General features: G+C 37.3%; 5 protein-coding genes across 10 annotated transcripts; 3 read left to right on the top strand and 2 right to left on the bottom strand.

Moving 5' to 3' along the window:
* Positions 1-496: 496 nt before the first annotated feature.
* On the bottom strand, positions 497-4,843 carry LOC103827736 (WRKY transcription factor 8). The gene is made up of 3 exons (XM_009103272.3): positions 2,648-4,843; positions 1,710-1,853; positions 497-1,040 (listed from the first exon to the last, which is right to left on the bottom strand). The coding sequence occupies exons 1-3, from the start codon at positions 3,100-3,102 to the stop codon at positions 668-670; spliced, it is 972 nt and encodes a 323-aa protein (XP_009101520.1). The 5' UTR covers positions 3,103-4,843; the 3' UTR covers positions 497-667.
* A 236-nt stretch (positions 4,844-5,079) lies between these two features.
* Positions 5,080-8,094, bottom strand: LOC103827871 (flocculation protein FLO11). The gene is made up of 9 exons (XM_033272369.1): positions 7,561-8,094; positions 7,350-7,431; positions 7,170-7,253; positions 6,995-7,072; positions 6,840-6,920; positions 6,676-6,747; positions 6,319-6,586; positions 5,633-6,214; positions 5,080-5,500 (listed from the first exon to the last, which is right to left on the bottom strand). Exons 1-9 carry the CDS (start codon positions 7,757-7,759, stop codon positions 5,318-5,320), a joined length of 1,629 nt encoding a protein of 542 aa, XP_033128260.1. The 5' UTR covers positions 7,760-8,094; the 3' UTR covers positions 5,080-5,317.
* Positions 8,095-9,358: 1,264 nt separating this feature from the next.
* LOC103827735 (pre-mRNA-processing factor 39) lies at positions 9,359-14,662 on the top strand. Of its 2 annotated transcripts, XR_004448259.1 has the most exons (15): positions 9,359-9,524; positions 9,636-9,736; positions 9,814-10,043; positions 10,176-10,343; positions 10,427-10,793; positions 10,864-11,007; positions 11,100-11,252; positions 11,333-11,452; positions 11,612-11,692; positions 11,798-11,947; positions 12,047-13,417; positions 13,495-13,585; positions 13,624-14,029; positions 14,141-14,203; positions 14,540-14,662. XR_004448259.1 is itself a non-coding variant. In XM_009103270.2 (12 exons), the coding sequence occupies exons 1-12, from the start codon at positions 9,446-9,448 to the stop codon at positions 13,555-13,557; spliced, it is 3,027 nt and encodes a 1,008-aa protein (XP_009101518.2). In that variant the 5' UTR covers positions 9,359-9,445; the 3' UTR covers positions 13,558-13,677. The 2 variants fall into 2 exon arrangements, 1 of the variants encoding a protein (XP_009101518.2); XM_009103270.2 differs by lacking the exons at positions 14,141-14,203; positions 14,540-14,662 and having other exon boundaries at positions 13,495-13,677.
* Positions 13,882-17,659, top strand: LOC103827734 (CTD small phosphatase-like protein 2). 5 transcript variants are annotated; one of them, XR_001955024.2, is made up of 9 exons: positions 13,882-14,077; positions 14,540-14,783; positions 14,868-14,989; positions 15,070-15,151; positions 15,230-15,727; positions 15,977-16,314; positions 16,468-16,612; positions 17,107-17,265; positions 17,331-17,659. XR_001955024.2 is itself a non-coding variant. In XM_009103269.3 (8 exons), exons 2-8 carry the CDS (start codon positions 14,612-14,614, stop codon positions 17,075-17,077), a joined length of 1,365 nt encoding a protein of 454 aa, XP_009101517.1. In that variant the 5' UTR covers positions 13,882-14,077; positions 14,540-14,611; the 3' UTR covers positions 17,078-17,659. The 5 variants fall into 5 exon arrangements, 3 of the variants coding, with proteins under 3 accessions (XP_009101517.1, XP_009101516.1, XP_033128264.1); XR_004448264.1 differs by having other exon boundaries at positions 17,070-17,265; XM_009103269.3 differs by having other exon boundaries at positions 17,070-17,659.
* A 567-nt stretch (positions 17,660-18,226) lies between these two features.
* Positions 18,227-21,275, top strand: LOC103827733. The gene is made up of 10 exons (XM_009103265.3): positions 18,227-18,529; positions 18,720-18,859; positions 18,958-19,092; positions 19,163-19,273; positions 19,349-19,609; positions 19,695-19,897; positions 19,975-20,245; positions 20,318-20,428; positions 20,522-20,713; positions 20,796-21,275. The coding sequence occupies exons 1-10, from the start codon at positions 18,328-18,330 to the stop codon at positions 21,141-21,143; spliced, it is 1,974 nt and encodes a 657-aa protein (XP_009101513.1). The 5' UTR covers positions 18,227-18,327; the 3' UTR covers positions 21,144-21,275.
* The last annotated feature ends 303 nt before the right edge of the window (positions 21,276-21,578 follow it).

Raw genomic sequence — 21,578 nt, 5'->3', positions numbered from 1 at the left:
TGTGTATATATAGTATAATATTCAGATATCAAAATACCACAATAAATATTTGTTAATTTTAATTTATATTAATAGTTTCTGTGCGATATTAGATACGAAGAAAATAAAATAAAATTTTAATAATGTTCACTAATATCTAATTGTTAATAATCAACCGTTTTCAGCCAAAAGGTCAAATTGTTGATGAAAAGGATTCGGTGGTAGAGGCCACAAAGAGATGGACAAACTGATTGAGAAGGGAAATTTTCAATGACGACCACAAGATAAAGAAACGGAGGGTGACGAAATCTATCGAGGTAGATAAGAGAGGGTGACAAACTCGTTCAACTGAAGAGGAGAGAGTGACGAAATCGATTGAGGTGGAGTGTTATTTGTTCAGTTGGAGTGGAGACGAGAGAGTAGTTATAGTGTTTTCGAGTTTTGGAGATAATGGTTACGACTTACGAGTTGTGTTTTTTGAGTTTTGGGGAATGTGATTATATGTCATTAACTCAAATGAGAGAAAGAGACCCATCAAGGATCTTTTGGTATAACATTTCTAAATTATATCGGATATATCCTATACTCTCAAGGGTATATATATATATATATCTACATGCAAAATTAAATAACACCATCCCTCATTATGCATCCAATGTTGTTTCTATATAATAGTATAACTATATCATCAAGGTTCTTGCTTGAGGAAAACCGAAGGAAACATCTCCTTCAGAAGCTCAAAGTCACTCTCATGGTGAAACTCTTGGCTTTGTTGTTGCTGATAATTAGCGTTTACATTCATATTAGCGTATGGCGCACGGAAGAGATCATCATGGGAGAAGGTTCTTGGAGTATTGATGATGAAATCGGAAACTGGAGATAGAGACGAGGAGTTATAACTACATGCGGCGGGTCCAGAGAACATTGCCGTACGGCGACTGGTCGGGATCGGGTGGTTGTGTTGACTCTCGTAAGTTGTGATCACGACTGTTGGATCTTGATAAGATCTCTCAACTCTCTTCTTCACGTTGCACTTCTGCGTCGTGCATCTATAGTAACTCCTGTTTTTGTAAATGACATATATAGTTTTAGCATTTGACTTATAGTGTCGGTTATAATCAAAATAAAATTAAATTAAATTAAAATAAAATAAAATAAAATTAAATTTATGTTTGTCATACTTATAAACAAAATTTGTTTTTGACTTTTTAAACGATATCAAAATCTTATATGGATTCCATATATATATATTAAAAATTTAATTAATTATCTAAAAAAACAAGATGAGTGATATATATACAGGGAAACATTGCCCAAAGAACTTGACTTGATCAAATATCTTTATCGATGTAGACTTAGAAATCATTTAAAACCTGAAATTTAGATTACAATAATTAGAATGAATGATATTTATACATATGCTTATGAACAATAAGCATAATAATAGTCCAGGAATATAAAATCCACAATTAATTACTTTTCAAATTGAAATCAAAATAATTTTAAAAAAGGAAAATAAATAAGAAGAAGATGCTAAGAAAAAAATATCAAATTTCTGTATTTTATTAAGAATATCAACTTTTAAAAAAAAAATTAGGGGAAAGTAATGGTTTTGCAAATTTGATAGGAAAGCTAAACAAATAGCTACATTCTCAACATTTTTTGGGGGGGTCAACATCAACACTTCTTTAATTTGCTGTACTTAAATAATAAAGTATAATATAAATTACCTCGGATAAGGACTGTTTTTCACTGCCTTTTGGCCGTACTTCCTCCAACGATAGCCGTCTTCGAGATGATCAACGTCTGTCTTGGTCATAAACGAGACTCGTGGCTCTCTTTGCTTCTTCTCCTCTTTCTTCTTGGTTTTAACTCTGAAAGGTATATATACAGTGTATTAGGCAATTAAATTAATGCTTAGCTATAGCCTATAATAGGCCGTTTTGTAATTAATGATGATAACGTACCATGCAATTGACTCTGATTTATGTAGTTTAATAATGCTAAGCATGAATGATTGCTCCGACACAGCAATAGTGCAATACGATAATCTTAGTCTGCTAGAACACGGGACTGGTCTTTATGTTCAAAAGGGTTCTTAACTGATCACTAAACTATAGGTAAAAAAATAAATGAAAAAACAATTTTACAATCAGAATATACATATATATATATATAATATATATATATATATATTAAATCATGCCTTACAGATAAAATACCGAGCTTGTGTGATTGAAATACTTTAATGTATCGTTCTTTCAAATAGAATTAGCATTCTAGCGAAACATGTTTATGCTAATTACATCTTTCACAAGCATATTTAATTTCAGCAAAATAAAACCCCCAAGGCATTATTAAAGGTCTCATATTATAATATCTGAATTCTCTATATGTATTTTCCTATAAAATAATCAAGTTTAATACGTTTAGTTATTTATAGTTAGTTAAACGATTCTTAATCAGCCCTAAAACTGAAAACCACGATGAATGCATTTTATATTTTCAAATAATTAATTAAGGTCTTGGTGCTTAATTAGAGAAAATAATAACTTTTGGTGATAAAATATAAAATAAAAGTTTGATCATGATTCATATGAACTCTGAATATTTCTATCTCGCTTAACTATGTGAAAGTTTAACTACAAAAAACACTTGGGCAACTTACACTTTCTGAGAACGTTGATCAATATCTTTTCCTCCATCGTCAGCTTCTCTTTTCATCAGGCTCTTCCCGGAATCTTCCCCGTGATGATGTTCACTCGAAGAAGGAGATGCAGAAACCTTAGTTTCACTCTCAACGATTGCACCACCACCACCGACAACTTCATGACTCTTGTGACTAGTATTATAATTATAGGCGTTATAAAAATCATTTTCTTGGTCGATCGAAGTATTAAAAAACCCGGTGGAAGATGGCGAGAGCTCGAATCCAAGTCCGCAGGCTCCTCGGGGACTCGACTGTAGATCAGAACCGATTTGCGATGAGATCATGTTTGCAGTATAACTGGATGGACCAGAAAGGTAAACGAGATTCATAATACTTTGGCTGCTGATGTTGTTGTAATGATCATACGATGAAGTGAAGTGATAGTTGTTAAGATCTTTGGTTTCATTAGACATGATGACGAACAAAGAGCGGAATCTCAGAACAATAGAAATGGAAAAAAGAAAGAAGAAAACAAAGAGAAGAGGCAAGAAATACGGAAGAAAAAACTTTCTTCCTCTATGATTTATTTAGTCGGTCTATATTTGGTGTTAAGACTTTTGGGTATTCACATATTTATGCCGTTTGAAAATATGTAATATTTAATATGTCTTACTTAATAAATATAGTAAAATTGCGTTCAAAAATATGAGGTTTAGTAAACGAATCTTAAAATTTCTAAAGTTGAATGAAATAGATTATAGTGTGTGAATGATTAAAAGGTTTGGCATTTTAGTTATTTTAGTCATCAAATGAGAAGTTTTTATAAAGCTGAGTTTGACGAAAAGCATATTTACCTTCCAAATGGAGTTACAAAAGTGGCCTCGAGTAAGGAAACATGACTTGGCTTTGTTTCTTTAAATGCCTAATGTGAACATCACGAACATAAAGGGAAAGCATCATAATTAATTTAAAAAATAAATTTTAACATTTAGATGCCCCAACATGAGGAAATATTTTGGGATTCTTTACTTTTCTTTTGGGGCCTTAAGGCGGGACGTTAAAAGTGTAACATTTTATATAGAAGCCGGAGATGGTGAGAACAACTTTGTGGAGGAAGCCGATGATGGCTAATGGTTAAACGGAAACAGTCAGTCTCCGGTCATCTTTGTGTCCCTATAGCCAAGTCATAAATTCCACGAAGAAAAGATGACAAAGGCGAATTTATGGTTGCTAGAATGACACGTGTTAAATATTGGCACCGGCATTTGACCGTAACCGACACATGACTTGTTACGTGGTGGACTACTGCATCTTATTCTTCAACCCTAAATATCAATGTCAGACGTTAATTGATGACTTTAATATCCAAGTCAAGGGGGCATGATTACATGTTAAGAAACTTTCTGATAAAAACCAAAATAAAGGTTAGAAAGTTAGAACCAACGCTGTTTATATTGTTTTTATAAAATTAATTAGAGTTAAACTTAATTTAGATGTTATTAGCGTTAAAATACGACAAAAGGATGTTAAAGAACAATTCTGAAAATACATGATAAGGAAAGTATTACTGAAATGCTGACGATGATCAATGCCACAATGCTGCACAAATTGCTTTTCAGTTTTCACATTAGAACTTCCCTCAAGCATGTGAAATGAATATTAAAATAATAAAAGAAGAAATATGGTCAAATTGATTATAATGTTTTAATGCTTTTAAAAGAATATAATTCCCATAATTATAAATCGTAAAAAGTATGGAATCAATGGAAAAGTAATACATTAAAAAAAAATAACAAGGAAACGAGACATGATTCCTAACTGAAAATGACAAATGAGCATCTATTGACTTTACACTTTACATTTATTTGTTTTAACCCTATAAGGTAAAACAAAAAATATAAGCTGCTCGTGTGTCCTGTTCTTAGATTGAAACTACGAACTACAATCTACAAGCAGCAGCATGCATATAGTCTTTAAGAAACTTGGTTATATCGTTTACGAAAAAATAACCATGGTTTCAAATATTTGCTGAAAAATGATGGAAACATTTTCGAGATACTGTATGTTAACTTTTTAACAAAATATAAGCAAATGATTGTACACAATTACAATCACAATAAATGTGATTTCTTGAGGTTTGGGTGGGACTAACCTGATGGTGCTCTTGGAGCTCCCGGCTAGAGTAGAGGTGTCTGGCTTCGGACTTCAGTGTTTCCTACTGCCGGTGGTAGTTGGGAGGCTTTGGTTTCCTTTGACTCAGTTTGCAAAGCTGTCCGAAGATGGTATCAATCATTTGGTGGAAGCCAAAATTACCAAAGCGTGGTCTCATGTATTATCAAAGGTATCATCAACATTTGGCAATGCTCTATTGTGGTCAAGCTACTACTTCTGCTCTGCTTGTACGTAGTCTTCTGTTGTGTTTTCATTGTCCCAAAAATCTTAGTTGTTGCTTATTTTTTTCTTCCCCTGTTGTTTAGTTTGATTTCACTAAAAGGAAAACAATCAATCGTTGCCATGTAAACATTGAAAGTACAAAAAAATGATGGCAAGATATCGAACCACAGGACAAACGTTATTTGAGTTTTTTTTTTCTAAGGCTAAAAGCATTATTCTGTACCTATAATGAAAGCTGAAACACTAGAAAGAAAGTCATCAGTTCTGGAGCTGGTTGATTTTGTACAAGTTACACTACTTGTCTCTTGGCCGTTGCTGGGTTTGGTCACGTCTATTGTATTCTTGGTCGAGAGATGATGCTAATAAGTCAGCTCCGATTCTTTCAAAGTAAGCCTCCCGTTCCTGTTGGCTACGAGGAGGCGGGATGGGGCTGTAACTATCTTCTCCTTGCACACGCCACTCAAATGGGATTCTACCCTGAGAGATCAAAAACCACGAACCAAGAATTAGAAGAAACACAACAAAAGCGTTACCTTACATGACAAGTCATCTTAGTTGGTGTATAGATATACCAAAAACCCTAAAGAGAGATTTGATGAGGTTTCACACCTGAATTGATGGCATGTGAATTGTTGAGACATCTTCATACCCCAACCTCGAGTTTGAACCATTACCACTCGACATGCCACGACCGTAGTAATCAGAACCGTGAGAGGAAGGACCAGTAGAGGTACCACCACTCGAGTTTGATGGAAAATGATTTCTTGAGACATCTTCATACCCAAACCTTGAGTTGCTGCCACTCAACATGCCACCACCGTAAGCAGAATCGTGATAAGTAGGAACACTAGAGGTAGCTGACAGAGGCAAGGTACTGTTTCTGTACGGAGCAAACACTGAATTCAGAGACTCATAAATGGAAGTGTCGTTCGGTTCTAGCCACGTGTAAGGAGACTCCATCATACTTCCACGATGCGCCAAAGTGTTGATGTTACTACCACCACCACGTTGCTGAAATGGTGCTGATGATGGCACGTTGTATCTCTCGTTCTGTGCTTGGCGCCAAAAGTAAGGAGAGTTCATCACATTACCATATTGCTCTATAGGAACCTCATGACCCAGAGAGTTATAGCGGTTCATGGCTTGTTGATTATTAATATGTGGTTCAGAGATAGGATAGTTTCCAAATGCCTGCAAAATTTAAAAAAATCAAACCAAAATATAATTCAGACAAGTCGTTTTTTAAGGATGGAAAAAAAGATTTGATGCTTTATGAGAGAAAAAAAAGAGTTTACATCAGTGGCAATGCTTTGTTGTCTTGTAGGCATTGGAAAAGCTGAGTGTTGAGGATTTCTAGCAGCACCAGACTCAGTAGATGAGTTAGAGATTGGATTATTAGTAGCATCTGGCTTCAAGGGAGAATCATCAGCCTTGAGAGGAGCTTTAGTTACATTCTGTTTTGGTGGTACATGTAAACCCCTCAAAACTTCAGCCATTGGTGGCCCAGTAGCAGATATTATCCTACTTTCTTGTCTCTTAGGTTTGACGTTTGGTAATAAAGGCCTGCAAAAGACACAATGAATGTCACAAAGCGAGATACAGCCGTTGTTCAATGGACACAACAAGTACCACAACTCCAGGAAGATAGATACCTAGAAGATGGCACGGACAAGGGAGGAATCAAAGTAATTGGGACACTCCTGGATTCACCGTTTGTTACAGCACTGCAAAGACGAAGGATAGAATAAAGAATGTCAAAAAAAACAGCCATCGTTCACTGGCCAGAAGTAGAACAACTACAAGAAGATTTTGATACCTAGAAGATGGCACAGGGAAAGAAGGAGCTGCTTCATTGGACCTAATTGGCACACTCCTGGTTTCACCATTTGTAACATCACTGCATGGACAAAGGAATGTTGTTACCATTGTTCACTGGCAAGAGGTACCACAACTTCAGACAGATAGAGATACCTAGAAGATGGGACGGACAAGGGAGGAACTGCTTCACTGGAACTAATTGGCACAGTCCTGGTTTCTTCACCAACATCACTGCAAAGATAAGGATAGAGCAAGGAATGTTATAACAAGCGTGAAACAGCCATTGTTCACTAGCCAGAAATAAAAACAACTTCAAACAGATTGATACCTAATAGATGATGGCACAGGCAAGGAAGGAGCTGCTTCATTCGAACTAGTTGGCACACTCCTGGTTTCACCATTTGTAACATCACTGCAAGAAAAGCGCAAAAGAAAAAAGAAAATTTAATTGACAAACTTAAAACATGTGACAGCGCAAGAAACTAGCAGAAAAGGTTATTAAACGAACCTTTGACTTGGAACAAGGACAGTTGAAGAAGTAGTAGATGAATCAGGTAACTGAGTACTGGCTCCTTGCTCATTACTCCTCTCTGAACCAAACGCACATTGTTACTTGATGGACAAGAAATCACAAAGCAAAGAAGAAGACAACTGTTCTTGAGGGTCTTTCCAGAAATAGATAAATAGCTGTTGAGTTAACCAAAGCAAGAAAAAGAAACCTTGCTGAGAAAGAAGACGATCGATGGCGAAGTTTTGGTTCATATTGCATTCAAGAAGCGCTGCACGGATCTCTTGTTCGGAGTGTTCCCTGAATATTTCCTGCAAACTCTGAACCGCCTTCGCCATGGCTACCTCCGCCGCGTTTACGTCGTTGGCTACGTCCTTCGCGCGCTTTTTGCTCGCTTTCGATTTTCCCATTTTCTTTCGAAGTCGCGATTCTACATGCAGAAGAACGAACGGACAAAAAGGATTCTCTCTCTCTCTCTCTCTGGCTTGAGTATCAAGAAACCTTCTTTCTCTTTTCCCTCTCTCTCTCTCTCTCTTTCAATCTTTGGCCTTTTTTATACTGAACGGTTTTGTGAAACGGGGGAAAATATATTTAAATTAAGTAATATAGAAGACGCTACTTTCTAAAAACTTTATTGAACAAATTATCGACATTCAACATCAATTTCATTCCATTTTTGGTAAAGATTGTAAATTTTGAAACTTTATACTTTTAAATCTAATACATAAGAGTATGATGACATATTTGCAAATACTTCTAAATGCTGGTGGTAAAACTGTAAGGGCTAATTAGTAATTTACTAATTTCCTTTTAAAAAGCTGCCAAAATTTAAAAACATTTTGCATGCAATTAACTATTGTGAAACGCAGCTGCCAAAATGTGCGTGTGTTCAGTACAAAAAGAAAACAAATACGGACGCAAATTAATCTAAAGCATCTCCAAAAGATATTCTATAACTTCAAATATGAAGTTTTTTGCTTTTCAAAAAAAAAATTCAAAGTTTTTAATGAAACTCTATATTTGAAGTTTCACTATTCAAAATTTTAAATTTGAAGTTTCATATTTTTATTTTCATATTATAGCTAACATCAAGGACTAACTAATTCACGGTTACCATGTGGGATCCTTGCATCTTTATCAACTACAAACCTTTTTTGAGTTCTAGTAATCCAACTAAAGTTTTGGAGAGCAAGAATAGTAGACAAAATCCATGTAAAGACTTAATTTTATATGAATGTCAGTCTAAGAAAACTAGTCCATGATCCATGTATACGAGTGGCAACGATTCTGAAGTAATTTGTACAAGTGCTCTTTGTCCCAGATGGATTAATCGATGACACGTGAGACGTATTTTCTAAAGGTGGGCTAGCTCTGTCAAAAAATGCCTTGGTGATACTTTAGATTTAAGAAGCTGTTAAGATGAGATTGCTTGACTAGTTTGTTGTTTCACAAGATTTTGTGTTAAAGGCTCTCACCATAGAACATATAAGCTGAAAGCACCAACCTTTCTTTCTTCTTTACAGAAGACAAGTTTTCTGTTCGGTCCTAATCGTTATTTCTCTTCCTGTTTACTATAGAGATGGGCCTTAGAGTCCCAAGGTGACCACCTGATACATTCGTGAAGAGGTAATACTATTAGGGAGGCAAGTTTCTTCTCTTAAAGACATGAAGAAAACTCTGTAATACTATTTCTGTTCTTCACACAATTCATTTCTCAGATTATATCTATGTTTTTACTTAATCAAAAGCTCAAAAACTTGAAAAGATACCAAAGTTGTATTGCAACATTTTGCTCTTGAATCCAGCTAGAGCCAACTTCTTTCACCACTCCTTTCTCTCTCATAATCTTCCTAATTAGAGTAACTTCTCTCCATCTATCTCTGGTAAACTGTAACCATTTATTAGTAAATAAATGATAATCGCATTCATGATGAAACATTGAAACGCAGCTACCAAAATATGGGTGTGTTCAATACAAAAGAAAACATTACGGGCTTAAATTAATTTATAGCTAACATGAAGGACTAACTAATAATAATAAGAAGTCATATTGATATCTCTGACTGAGAAACAAAACTCTAAAGTCGTGTCCTTTAATGGTGACTACGGAGGTTAGCACCGCCGTCTCCGGCATGAAACCAACGTCTCCGCCTCCAGAATCAGACGGGCATACTGGTAAACCCTAATCATCTTCCTCTCTCTCTCCCTATTGCAGAATGATTCCGCCAATACTCTAAAGAAGCGAGTAGAATTTCAATAAGTCACCTCATTGAGTTTCATCTGCAGATTTTCTAGACAACGATAGGCTAAAGACAACGTTTTCAAGTGGAAGTCTTGATTTTGATGACTGGACTTTGTTAATCTCCGAAGTAGAGACTTCGTTCCCAGTAAGTCCGTGCGTTACATTCCGTTTAACAGTAGTACCTTATATATTTGAGTTTAAGATGCTTTCTTGTTATTGTAGGATGATACTGAGAAGCTGTGTTTAGTTTACGATGCTTTCTTGTTGGAATATCCTTTGTGCCATGGCTATTGGAGGAAGTATGCTTACCATAAGATACAGTTATGCACTCTAGACGATGCTGTTGACGTTTTCGAGCGAGCAATACAAGCATATACTTATTCTGTAGCTGTATGGCTCGACTATTGCACTTTCGCTGTTGCTGCCTATGAAGATCCTCATGATGTTTGTAGGTATATCTGAATTTTATTGGTATGCTTTGTGTTCCTTCTTTGAGTAATGTAGGTGATGAATGATAGGCTTTTCATTCGACTTTATCTATTGTTATTATCTTTTGCTTACGTTACATAAACATATTCTTGCAGATTATTTGAGAGGGGGCTCTCATTTGTTGGGAAAGATTATTCTTGCTGCGCTCTCTGGGACAAATACATAGAGTTTCTCTTGATTAAGAAGCAATGGAGTTCACTGGCACACGTATATCTCCGGACCCTGAGATATCCATCCAAAAAGTTGGATTTTTATTACAACAAGTATGTACTTTCACACTTGTTCTTCTATAATGACAATTATAATGTTCTGTGGCTTAAGTTTTTCCATTACTTTTTTTTTCCAGCTTCAGAAAGATTGCAGCTTCTTTGAAAGAGAAGATTAAATGTGGAATAGATGTTAACGGAGACCTTTCTTCAGACCCAATGGAAGAAGATTTGGTCCCTACGCCTCACAGTGATGAGGAGATCTCTGTTGTTATAAGAGACTTGATGGGTCCTTCCTCTAGCTTGGCTGTGGCAAAAGCACTGCATGCATATTTGTCAATTGGGGAGCAGTTCTATCAAGATTCAGAGCAATTGAAGGAAAAAATAAGTTGCTTTGAGACGCAAATCCGCAGGCCTTATTTTCATGTAAAGCCGTTGGACACTAATCAGCTTGACAATTGGCATAAGTATCTGAGCTTTGCAGAAACATATGGGGACTTTGATTGGGTACTTATGCTTAGCTTTTACTCCTTTCTTGTTTATATTTTTAAAACTTATTTAATTTCTGAAATTGCAGGCTATTAAGCTTTATGAGAGATGCTTAATACCTTGCGCTAATTACACCGAGTTCTGGTTCCGCTATGTGGACTTTGTTGAAAGCAATGGTGGAAGGGAGCTAGCAAACTTTGCATTGGCTCGAGCATCACAAACTTTTGTCAAGGTATATGGGATTACGATTGCTTTCGTGTATCAGAAGGAATATGAACCACTAGGACCTTACATTCACTTGACGCCCTTGTATTTTTATTGTAGAATGAATCTGCTGTCCATCTATTTAATGCACGGTTCAAGGAACACGTTGGAGATGCATCTGCCGCTTCTGTTGCTCTGTCTCAATGTGGCGAGGAGCTTGGTGTTGGTTTTGTTGAAAATGTAACTAAGAAGGCTAACATGGAGAAGCGTCTGGTATGGATAATACTATCGGTACCATTTGGTTTTGATGACTCAGTGCTCAAGAGTATCTGAATATTTCGTGATCCATGTAGGGTAATTTTGAAGCGGCTTATACTACATACAGGGAGGCTCTGAAGAAAGCATTCGTTGGAAAAGAAAACGTAGAAACCACCGCACTGTTGTATGTTCAATTTTCTCGTCTCAAGTACATGGTAAGTATTGTTTTGACCCATGAAGATTTTATAGCCTCAGTCACTAAAATGTCATAATATAGAGTTCTGGGGACTGTTTGGGTCACTACCTTACCTTACCTTCAATGCATTTGCACATTTTCGAAGGTTTCTTAATCTGACGACTTGCTTTATTCTTAGATAACAAACAGTGCTGATGAGGCAGCACAGATTCTGATAGAGGGCAATGAGAAAGTTCCTCACTGCAAATTACTTCTAGAGGTATGTAACGTGTGTTTATGACTGAAGGTTCAAATCCCATTTGGAATTATAAGTCTCCTCTCTAGCATATATTAATTCAATCTCTGTTATTTTTTTTGCTAACAGGAGCTTATAAGACTCATGATGATGCATGGAGGGTCTCGACAAATGGATTTGTTAGATCCTATCATAGATAAAGAAATATCTCATCAGGCTGATTCCTCTGGTGGTCTTAGCGCAGAGGACAAGGAGAACATATCAAATTTATACATGGAGGTATTTCTTGTTTGTGGCTTTTTCTGTTTCATTTTCTTTCAATATCTTGATTGCATTGAATGTGTTTGATACTTAGTAATCTCTCTCTATTTTGAGCAGTTCATTGACCTCTCTGGAACCATACATGATGTGAGGAAGGCTTTGGGTCGACACATTAAATTATTCCCACATTCTGCCAAAGCGAAGTTGCATGAGTCCCGTCCTTTAGGGAATTCGCTCAGAGAGTTGATTCAACGAAGAGAAAAGACTCGTGAGTGCTTGAATCAGGACCTATCAACAAACAAAGGCACTGGCAGCAAAGTTGTTTCGCCACTAGAAGAAAAGAAAGACTTGCCTCTGAACTCTGATGCTGTGCTGTCTGACTATATAAACACCGAGCCTAATATGGAGTCTCACGTTGAAGGAACCAATAATGTTGCAGATAGGGAGAAACTCTGCGAGTCACAGAGTGATCTGTCTACGGGACTAAAGTCGGATGAAGATGGTGAACGCTCTCGCGAAGTAAGCCTACCAATACAAGCCACGCCAGAACCTGGTTTTGTCGCTAAACAAGCTCACTTCTCTTCCAGCTCAGTAGATACTGTGAAATCTGATGCTATAGAGATCCAACCTAGTGGCTTTAGAAGTCCCCAAAGTCACCACAACCAAGAGTTTATCAGGCAAGCTAATCGAAACAGGTTCCAGAGAAGAGATTTTAACCAGAATCATAGAGATCCCAAACCTCGCTCGCAGGAGAGACCTCCCCAGATGTCATATTCTAGGCAGCAGATGGCTGTTGCTCCTCGAGACAATCCCTCAGTCTCACAGAGTCTGCAGAACCAGTCTCAGTACTCTGCGTCCCAGCTGCATCCCATGGCTCAGCCATCCTATGCTTATCCTCAAGCCCAGATTCCTGGACAGCACATGAGTGTAGCCTCTTCTGACAATCCAGCAGCAGCAGTGCAAAGCTCATTCTCACAGATTCCGCAGAACCAATATCAAGCCTCTGCAGCTCAGGTTCAACCATCCTTTGCTTATCCTCAGTCTCAGGTTCCTCAGCATCCAGTGCAAAGTAATGACCAACTAGAAGGTCAGATGCAGAGCAACGAAGCTTACAACCAGATGTGGCAACAATATTACTATTACAATTACTACTACCAACAACAACAACAGCAACAGCTTGTGTCTGAACAACCACAACCATATCAGAATCCTCACCCGCAACTAGATCCGAATCTTGTCGCAAAACAGTATCAAGCTCAAGCTGGAACTCAGCACCCACAGCAACAGAGCCATGAACCACAAAACGAACAGCAAATTCAATACCAGCAACAACAACAACAAGAGTGGTTTCAACAGCAGCAACAATGGCAACAACAACAGGAACAGTATCATCTCTATCTTCAGCAGCAACAACATTTGCAAGGAGAAGCAAAAGGTGATGAACAGAGACCCTCCTCTGTGCCACAAAGGGACAGTGATGTTCAAAAGGTAGGCTTCGAACTTCGCATCTTTTGTTATCATACTAAAACAACTTTTACTAAATGATATATATGATATTCTTGTAGAGTGGAGAATCTGGAGGACGTGAAGTAGAACACTCTTCTGACACTTCCATCACCTCCATATGAGTTTCATGAAAGTCTTTAATTGTTGCAGATCATTGTGTTGTGTATTTAAATTTTTAAAGCATACTTTTCATTTAATATTTTTAAGTACATTTCCGTAATTTTTAAAATTTAGAAGAAGAATCTTAAGTCGAAAGTTATTAAAAGTTGAAGGGCTTGGACACGCGTCAAATTACGTGTGAGAGTATTCCAGCTGGGGTTATAGTAAACACGTGTAGATTTGGTATTGGAGTAGAAGCGCCCACCAAAGGAACAATTCGTAGCCGTCGATTGGATCCAATAGGAGCCGTCATAAGTCTGTATTGACCGTTCGTGGAAGTTTTGCGAGAGAGAGAGAAAGAAACCCAGAGAGAGAGAGAGACCCCTCCTCAAGTAGTAGAGAAAGAGACCACAAATCAATTAAAAAACAAAACAAAAGAAGAAGAAGAAGAAGAGAAAGCTGTCTCTCTCTCCTGTTTCTCTCTCTCTCTCAATGGTCGGTCTTCGTCTTCTCCTCCAAATTTCGATCGCTTCCTTCCTCTGTGTATGTTTCGTTTGAATTTTTCTTCAGCTTTACATTTTTTTTCCTGTGTTGTTTGACTTTCAGATTATTCCTTATTAATTGTGCTGGAGAAAGAGTTTTAATTTCTTAATTTTTCACTTGTCTATGGTAAGCTATAATTTGAAATTTTAATTCTTCCGAAATTGTTTTTTTTTTGTTATATTCGCTATTCGAGTTTAGCTTAATGATTACTTGATTCGATGTAAGTGTGTCTCTCTGATTTAGAGTTGGAGTTTTAGTTTTAGTCAAGTTTGAGTTTTGTTTTCTCTGATTGATTAGCTTAAGACCTATATTAATTAGGGTTTTTCCCTGTGTAAGATTCTGGGTTTGCTGTTTCTAATACGTTGACTTTTGGTTCCATTTCAATGCTCTGTATAGATTCTTTTTTTGGGGATTTTGGTTTTTGATTATTCAAATGGTCTCTGCTTTTTTTTTTTTTTGCAGCATATGTTGTTGGCCTTCTTACACATAAACGTGCTCAACCCGAGGTCGCTATAATTCTGAGATAGAGAGCCAATGCCATATATAGACATGAAGAGCAAAACAAGCAAGCCTCTTGGTGTCGTCTCTAAGAAACCTAAACCGACTATTAGAAATTCATCCTCTCTCTCCAAAATCTCAGGGCACTTGGAAAGCATCACAACCACAGCTACTCTTACTTGCCAAGACGATACCAAACAGCAACTTGGTAAATGTTTTTTTTTTCTTGTTGAAAAAGTATTGGTTTATTTGGGTTCTTCTCTCTTTCTGATGATCGTGTCTGTTTCTTCAGGTTCGGATACTTTTGCTCGGGATGTTGAAACCAACGAGCCCGCTGAAATGCTTGTTGAAGACGCTTCTCAGTCTCAGACGTTTGCTTCTTCCGTTGATGCTTCTGAATCTGTCGCAAAAATGGTATTATTTGATATATGTAGCTCCTTTTGTTTATCTTCTCACAGATGCTTGGTGAGTGACATTTTGTTATTCTTGTGCAGGAGATGGCTTGCAACTATATAGCAAACTCGGACACAATATTTTCACCTGTTTTGAATGATGAACTCGATGGAACTGATCGAGGTATCTGTTACTGGTTCACTTTCGATCTAAAATTTACTTTATCTAATACAAGAAACATAATAACTTTGTGTCTCTCAGTTTTTACGGCAGGAAACTCTGTGCACTGGGAAATTCCCAGGTGGGGAAGCGACGAGAGCAGCAACAAGATTTGCTTTGACAACCAAACGTGCAACGTTTCTGATTTCTTTATATCTGACGTTCTCATTGCGAGCTTGCCCTTTGACGAGAGTGGAACCAATGATGCTTTCACCGAGATAAGCCCCTTGCCTCATTTCATATTCCCGGAGCAATACATGTTACTGCCTTACTTGGAAGATGGAGCAGCCAACACAGATGATGTCAAGTCAGATGCTGACAACAGGATTACTCTTGATAACCATGACTTCTTTCTGGCGTTCAACCGGACAAGATCACACAACATGCAACCGGAGGATCTTGCTGAATCTGAACAAGCTGATGATTTTGATCCTCAGCTATTTATAAAGAATCAGCCGGAACTATCGGACGTTGTGTCCAGCTATTGGCCTAGGGATACCCTGAGAAAGAAGGATGTGACTCTTGTCCTTGATTTGGATGGTATGTCTTCTTATTTGATTATGATTTGAGTTTGACTTGTCCTTTCATGGTAGTCCTTATAATGAGCTCATTCGTTATAACAGCTGTTCCTTGAACTTTGTGTCGTATATTGACTTTGTTTGGAAACTGAATGTGTTTGACTTATTTCTTAAGTATAGATTGGTTGTATGATTCAAATTCTAAACTTGGTATCACCCTTTACAATTTTGTCTACTCAACTTACTATATGTCTTTCTCTCTCAAATGCAGAAACTCTGGTCCATTCGACTCTGGAATCGTGCAGTGGTGCAGATTTTTCCTTTAGAGTCTTTTTCAACATGCAAGAGAACACGGTCTACGTGAAGCAAAGGCCACACCTGTACAAGTTCTTGGAGAGGGTGGTCGAACTGTTCCATGTCGTTATCTTCACGGCTAGCCACAGCATCTATGCTTCACAACTTCTAGATATCTTGGACCCAGATGGAAAGTTTATATCGCAGCGTTTTTATCGAGACTCGTGCATTCTTTCGGAAGGAATTTACACCAAGGATTTAACTGTTCTGGGTCTTGATTTGGCCAAAGTGGCTATAATTGACAACTGTCCGCAGGTACTTCATCTGTAGATTTTCCATGGATCTTGTCAGTTTATTTTGCATCTGGTGTTTCTTTATACTTATTATACACCAGATGATTCTAAAGCGTTATAGACACTCAAGTTTTTCCTGTTGATCATCTAACTCTTTGTCTTTTATGTGTTTCAGGTGTACAGGTTGCAAATAAATAACGGGATCCCTATCAAAAGTTGGTATGATGATCCAACTGATGATGGTTTGATAACTATACTTCCCTTCCTAGAGACTTTGGCTGTTGCTGATGATGTTCGGCCTATCATTGGCAGGAGATTTGGTAACAAGGAATAAGAGCTTCCTTCTCTCTTTTTTTTGTCTATATACATCGAGTGCAGATTCTGATTTCTCTCCTTTGGAATTTTAGTCATAAAATGGCCCTTAATTTTTAGTTCTTCAACCTCCTTTTAGGTCTGTTAATTAGGTAACCAAAGAATAAGCTCGTCTGAGTCTAGTGAGAGTAAGTGTTCCTTGCTTGCTCGCTTTTTTTAGAACCTTCTGAATAGAAGAACTAGTCGTGGGCTTATATCCTAATCTATTACTGGTTCTTCTCTGCCAAGATAGATCTTGCAGTTTGTTACAAATGTACAGTTGGTTTAAGCTGAGATAATGGATGTGTATAAATGAGTTCTTATTGAGTGAAATCATTTTGGAAGTTAACACCAGTTGCGTTCATGTCTTTCTCTTTGAACTTCTCTTATACTGATAGTTAAACCTTTTTAGTTGCCTTTTACCAGTAATATAAACACGGAGACTGCTATGCTAATAATGCAGAAGTTGAGCTTGAATCTTCATCGAGCTTGTATGGTTTATTGTACACGTTTTAAGCAAAGTTATTACACTTTGCGCCTCTGGCCCTTTGCAAAATTCAGATTAGAAATCATACTTCGAGGTGGAGAATACTGATAATGCGATGATCGATTCAACTCCATGGTATATATGTATATAGTCTATAATTCTCGTAAAAGTTTTCATGATTGTGCATGCCTTATGTGCAGATCTATCATCGAACGAAGTAACCAACTCTAACTATATTATACGCTTTAAGGAAATGACTGAGTAAGTGTGTTACATCCGTTTTTACTTGTCAATTGTTTTTTCTCTCGAACAGCTTCCTTTGCTTCTGGCTTTTTGTTTCCCTCTCTATATCTAACCTTGTGGTTTGCCTTAGCTGAAGCCATGTAATCTTTATACTAAAAGCTGTTTCCCAGTTTGTTAACTCAGTCCAAACGTGTTCCTGTCTTCTGATTCATGTAGATAATAAGACTTATAATACACACTCACACTCGCAGATGATCAATAATAATATGTATTTTTCTCAGTTCCAGTAGTGTTGTTGATCAGTTTCTGAGGGTTGCTTGTTTTGTTCTCCATGTGTGTGCTGTGTGATTGGTTTTTAAGTTCATTAGTGTGTTTGATCTTTGATGTCGTCCGAGTGAATATCCCAGCTGCTAAAAACCAATCTCAGGCTCTCTGTTTGCCCAAGAAAGTAATATTTATAACAGTTGGAATTGTATATAATCTATGACAAGAGATTTCATCAGTCTCTAGACATTTTATTCTCTTAGTATAGTAAACATTCCACATCTTTTGCAGAGAACATTTGTCAATCATTCTATAGTCCACACTATGATAACCATTGTACAGTTATAATCTATAGTCCAACAACCACACACACTTCCAAATCTAAAAGACATTTTATAATCACGTGGTTCGATGTCAACCGGTTCTTCTACGGTATTTGCTCGACTTTAACGGTTAACATTAGAACTCGGGTTATGATGTAAATCGGACCGTCACAAGAAGAGTGTGATTTTTCAGTCGGACCACGGTCCTGTCTTTACTAAAAAAATTTAAAAAAAAACCGTGGTTTAGAATTGAGACAACAACTGAAACACTCTGAGTCGCTCAGAGTCTTTCACCAGAGATAATAATTTAGTCATTATCCTTCATCCACACACACCATTGCAACAGAAGTGTTAGGAAGAAGAGAAGATGCTGAGAGCTTGTGCGCTTCTCTGTTCGTCTACACCAATCACTTTCCCACCAGTTCAACTATTCAACCCCAACAATACTTCCCTTCATTTCCAGACCTTCGAACTATCTCGTCCCGTGTCCGCTTCGACTCGTGCTCCATGTCACTTCAGCCTCGTGGGGTCTGGTGGAAGATGTAGTAGCTTCACCGTTCGTAGCACCGGTACTTACGTTTCTTTGAAACTTAAAAAATTAAATCTTTAGCAATTTGATTATCGAATAAATTTGATTTTCTTTTGCTTGGGTTCCACTAAGCAATTTTTATTTATTTTTAAAAAGCTTCTTGGCAACTGGATTATTGAATTGAATGTAGTGTTGGTTTGTTTGGTTCTCTGTGGTCTTTGACCTTTCAGCTACTGAGGAAGCAGTGGAAACCGGAAGTGATAGTAAGATGGACTTGGTTGAAGTCGGGTTCTTGTCTGGTGTACATGGCCTACAAGGGGAGATTTGCATCAAACCAAACACTGATTTTCCTGATTTACGTTTCTCTAAGGTAACACTGTTTACAACAGAAGAGAGAGAAAAACTAAGTTTGAGCTTTTATTTCATCCTCATTCTCTTTGACATTTACCTTTCCTTTGATGTCATTAGCCTGGTAGAAGATGGCTAAAGCAACAGTTGATGGGACAAGATAAGATTGATGAGGTTGAGTTAGTTGAAGGCAGACCTCACCCCGCTCAGAAGAGTTGGATTCTCAAGTTTCGAGGGTTAGATGATGTTGATCAGGTCAGTGTCTATGGATACTATATGAGAGCTTCAGAAGATACAGTTTTTTAGATGATTTGTTTTGCTTTAGGTGAGACAACTCGTTGGCGCAACTCTTCTTGCTGAGGAAGATGATCGTCCTGACCTTGATGATGGAGAGTTTTACAGTCGTGATCTTCTAGGCATGAGAGTTCTTCTCAAGGTCTAGTATTTGGATTTGCCTCTTATATCGTAAATGTGAAAAGTCTCTGGTCTGAATCAGTCATGCATTGTACAGGAGACTGGTCAACTTGTTGGAACTGTTGCTAATGTTTTCGACAATGGAGGAAATGATCTTCTACATGTCTTGCTTGATTCGTCCATGGAAGCTTGCAACGGGAGTGCAAAGACTAACCAGCTTGTATGGATACCTTTCGTAGATGCAATTGTCCCCGATGTTGATTTAGAAAGAAGAGAGATGTACATAACTCCTCCCAAGGGACTCCTCGAGGTTAACATGCGAGCTGATGAACGATCCAAGAAAGAAAGACGCCAGCTTGTGAGGCATATTCTTCTGCGCTCTTTCATATTGAACACTTTAGTTAAGATTTTTCTTTTGTCTCTTAAACTTCACGTTCTTTCAGGAGTGGAAAGAAAGAAAAAAACAGCAGAAGCGGCTTATTGCTGCTAAAAAGAAGTTATGTGAGTTGGAGCAGAAGCATGTGTTTGATGGATTAAGGTTCGGAGAAAAGTCTCAGAGGAGTTTGCTTGCTGATCATATCCTTGACGTTAACTCCACTCTGCTTCAAAAAGCTTTGCAAAGTATTGAGAATTCATCCAAGAAGAGGTAAATTAACTCTTTAAGAAACTTCACAACCATTACGATAAGTCTGTTTTTCTCATTTTGGATCTTGCTGAAATTAGATGGAACGTAACTGAGGAAATCAATGCGCTGAGAGCTAGAGAATCGGACTGGACTCTAAATGTATCCCGGGAATGCCTTAGTTTTGACGCAAGTAAAGAGAAAGTTGGTGATAACTTCAGTTACCTTCAGCAAGGGAAGAGTCTGTTCTCTGAGGGAAAAGTTTCTATCTGTTTGGTTCTCAATGATCATGAGACCGAACAACTGGAAGGTGAGGATGGTCCAGTCTCCTACCTTCAGACGCTACTTGACGATGAGCAGCGGTTCCTAAAGGTTAGCTGATATTTAAAATCATTCTGTCATTTAGTGATGCTTATACTAGATAGCTCATGGGGTTACATGCAGGAAGAAGAACGTGCTTGTGTACCACTCATTATTGTTTCCCCTGAACATGCAATTGAAGATCTGCGGAACCTTTTTCAGGAAAATGATTATTTTGGATTCGAATCAGATAAGGTGAAAGGCTTTAATCCCTCCAAGGATAGTTTTGCATTTCCTTATCAGATTCTATTCTAACAAAGCTCATGTGGAATTTGCTAACATCTCTAGGTATGGTTTCTCAAAGAAGAAACACTTCCCGTAGTGTGTAGCTCACCAGAGGAACCGAAAAAGCACAAGATTTTGATGAAATCTCCATGGGAGATACTCAAGTCCCCTGTTGGCTCTGGAGGAGTCTTGAGCGTCCTTGCTTCACATGGAATCACAGACTCTCTTTCCAGCCTAGCAATTGATTTTCTTCAGGTATCAGATTATTAATCCAACTCATATCAAGAAAAGTTTGTTCCCCACTGACTTTCACCTTCAAAATTGGCATCTGTCATAGGTACACAGCATTGAAACAAGATCACAAACTCCGCAGCATTACATCAACCAAATGCTAGTTGGATTCGTGAGCACAAAAGGAGGAGAAATTGGGATTCAGGTGACCGAAGAATCTGAAGTCAAGAACATGGAAATGACATTCACACTGAAGTTTCTGAAAAGATTGAAAGGCAAAATTGAGTTTGAAGCTGTGATGAAGATGAACTCACATGTTCAGATGGTTGAGAAAGAGTGGGTCGAGTCCGTACCAACAGAACCAAACTCGTTTGAGTTTCGTTCTGATGTTTACAGTGTCTTGAGTGAGTGTTCATCACCAGCTAAGATCTGTTTGATGAACATCACAGTTTAGAACATGTATATGATATTGTTCCTTTTTTTTGTTTTTCCTTTTCTTCCTCACCATCTAAAAGCTTTTACAAAGACAAGACAAGGACAAGCCTGAATTTTAAACAAGATACATAAAGTTTAGATGTTAGATTCACATATCTTCTAAAAATATCTTCTAAAATTTTTGATTATCCAAATATTTGAAATTAAAAATTAAAATTTTAAATTTCTAATTATTATTTAAAAAATTATAACAGTGCAAAAATAATATATATATTTTTATATAATATAACTAACCGCAAAATTGCGGGCAACCACCTAATACCTCCGTTAAACTAATTATAAATTTTCAATTTTAATTTAGATATTTTTAATTTAGTAAAAAAGGAGAGAAGAAAGTCTCTACATATTGGGCTGATAGCCAAATTCAAATTTTCTTTAGTATCTTGCAGTTTAA

The sequence above is a fragment of the Brassica rapa genome, chromosome A06 (assembly GCF_000309985.2).
Source record: "Brassica rapa cultivar Chiifu-401-42 chromosome A06, CAAS_Brap_v3.01, whole genome shotgun sequence".
In the NCBI taxonomy this organism is placed as follows: Eukaryota; Viridiplantae; Streptophyta; class Magnoliopsida; order Brassicales; family Brassicaceae; genus Brassica; species Brassica rapa.
Note: the sequence above shows the minus strand (reverse complement) of the source record. Positions and strands in the feature narration are given on the sequence as shown.

Bases quoted from the DNA above. Each gene is read 5' to 3' on its own strand.
- LOC103827736 (XM_009103272.3), bottom strand. From the start codon at position 3,102: ATGTCTAATGAAACCAAAGATCTTAACAACTATCACTTCACTTCATCG. The intron at 1,854-2,647 runs GTAAGTTGCCCA...TATACCTTTCAG, and splicing joins GATCAACGTTCTCAGAAAGT to AGTTAAAACCAAGAAGAAAG. The intron at 1,041-1,709 runs GTAATTTATATT...TTACAAAAACAG, and splicing joins AAAAACAGTCCTTATCCGAG to GAGTTACTATAGATGCACGA.
- LOC103827871 (XM_033272369.1), bottom strand. From the start codon at position 7,759: ATGGGAAAATCGAAAGCGAGCAAAAAGCGCGCGAAGGACGTAGCCAAC. The intron at 6,921-6,994 runs GTATCTCTATCT...TTGTCCATGCAG, and splicing joins TTGTCCGTCCCATCTTCTAG to TGATGTTACAAATGGTGAAA. The intron at 6,587-6,675 runs GTATCTATCTTC...TGTCTTTTGCAG, and splicing joins TTGTCCGTGCCATCTTCTAG to GCCTTTATTACCAAACGTCA.
- LOC103827733 (XM_009103265.3), top strand. From the start codon at position 18,328: ATGCTGAGAGCTTGTGCGCTTCTCTGTTCGTCTACACCAATCACTTTC. The intron at 18,530-18,719 runs GTACTTACGTTT...TTGACCTTTCAG, and splicing joins CTTCACCGTTCGTAGCACCG to CTACTGAGGAAGCAGTGGAA. The intron at 19,274-19,348 runs GTCTAGTATTTG...TGCATTGTACAG, and splicing joins GCATGAGAGTTCTTCTCAAG to GAGACTGGTCAACTTGTTGG.
- LOC103827734 (XM_033272373.1), top strand. From the start codon at position 14,612: ATGCCATATATAGACATGAAGAGCAAAACAAGCAAGCCTCTTGGTGTC. The intron at 15,152-15,229 runs GTATCTGTTACT...TGTGTCTCTCAG, and splicing joins ACTCGATGGAACTGATCGAG to TTTTTACGGCAGGAAACTCT. The intron at 16,613-17,106 runs GTAACAAGGAAT...CTAATAATGCAG, and splicing joins TATCATTGGCAGGAGATTTG to AAGTTGAGCTTGAATCTTCA.
- LOC103827735 (XM_009103270.2), top strand. From the start codon at position 9,446: ATGGTGACTACGGAGGTTAGCACCGCCGTCTCCGGCATGAAACCAACG. The intron at 9,525-9,635 runs GTAAACCCTAAT...TTTCATCTGCAG, and splicing joins AGAATCAGACGGGCATACTG to ATTTTCTAGACAACGATAGG. The intron at 11,253-11,332 runs GTATGGATAATA...TGATCCATGTAG, and splicing joins CTAACATGGAGAAGCGTCTG to GGTAATTTTGAAGCGGCTTA.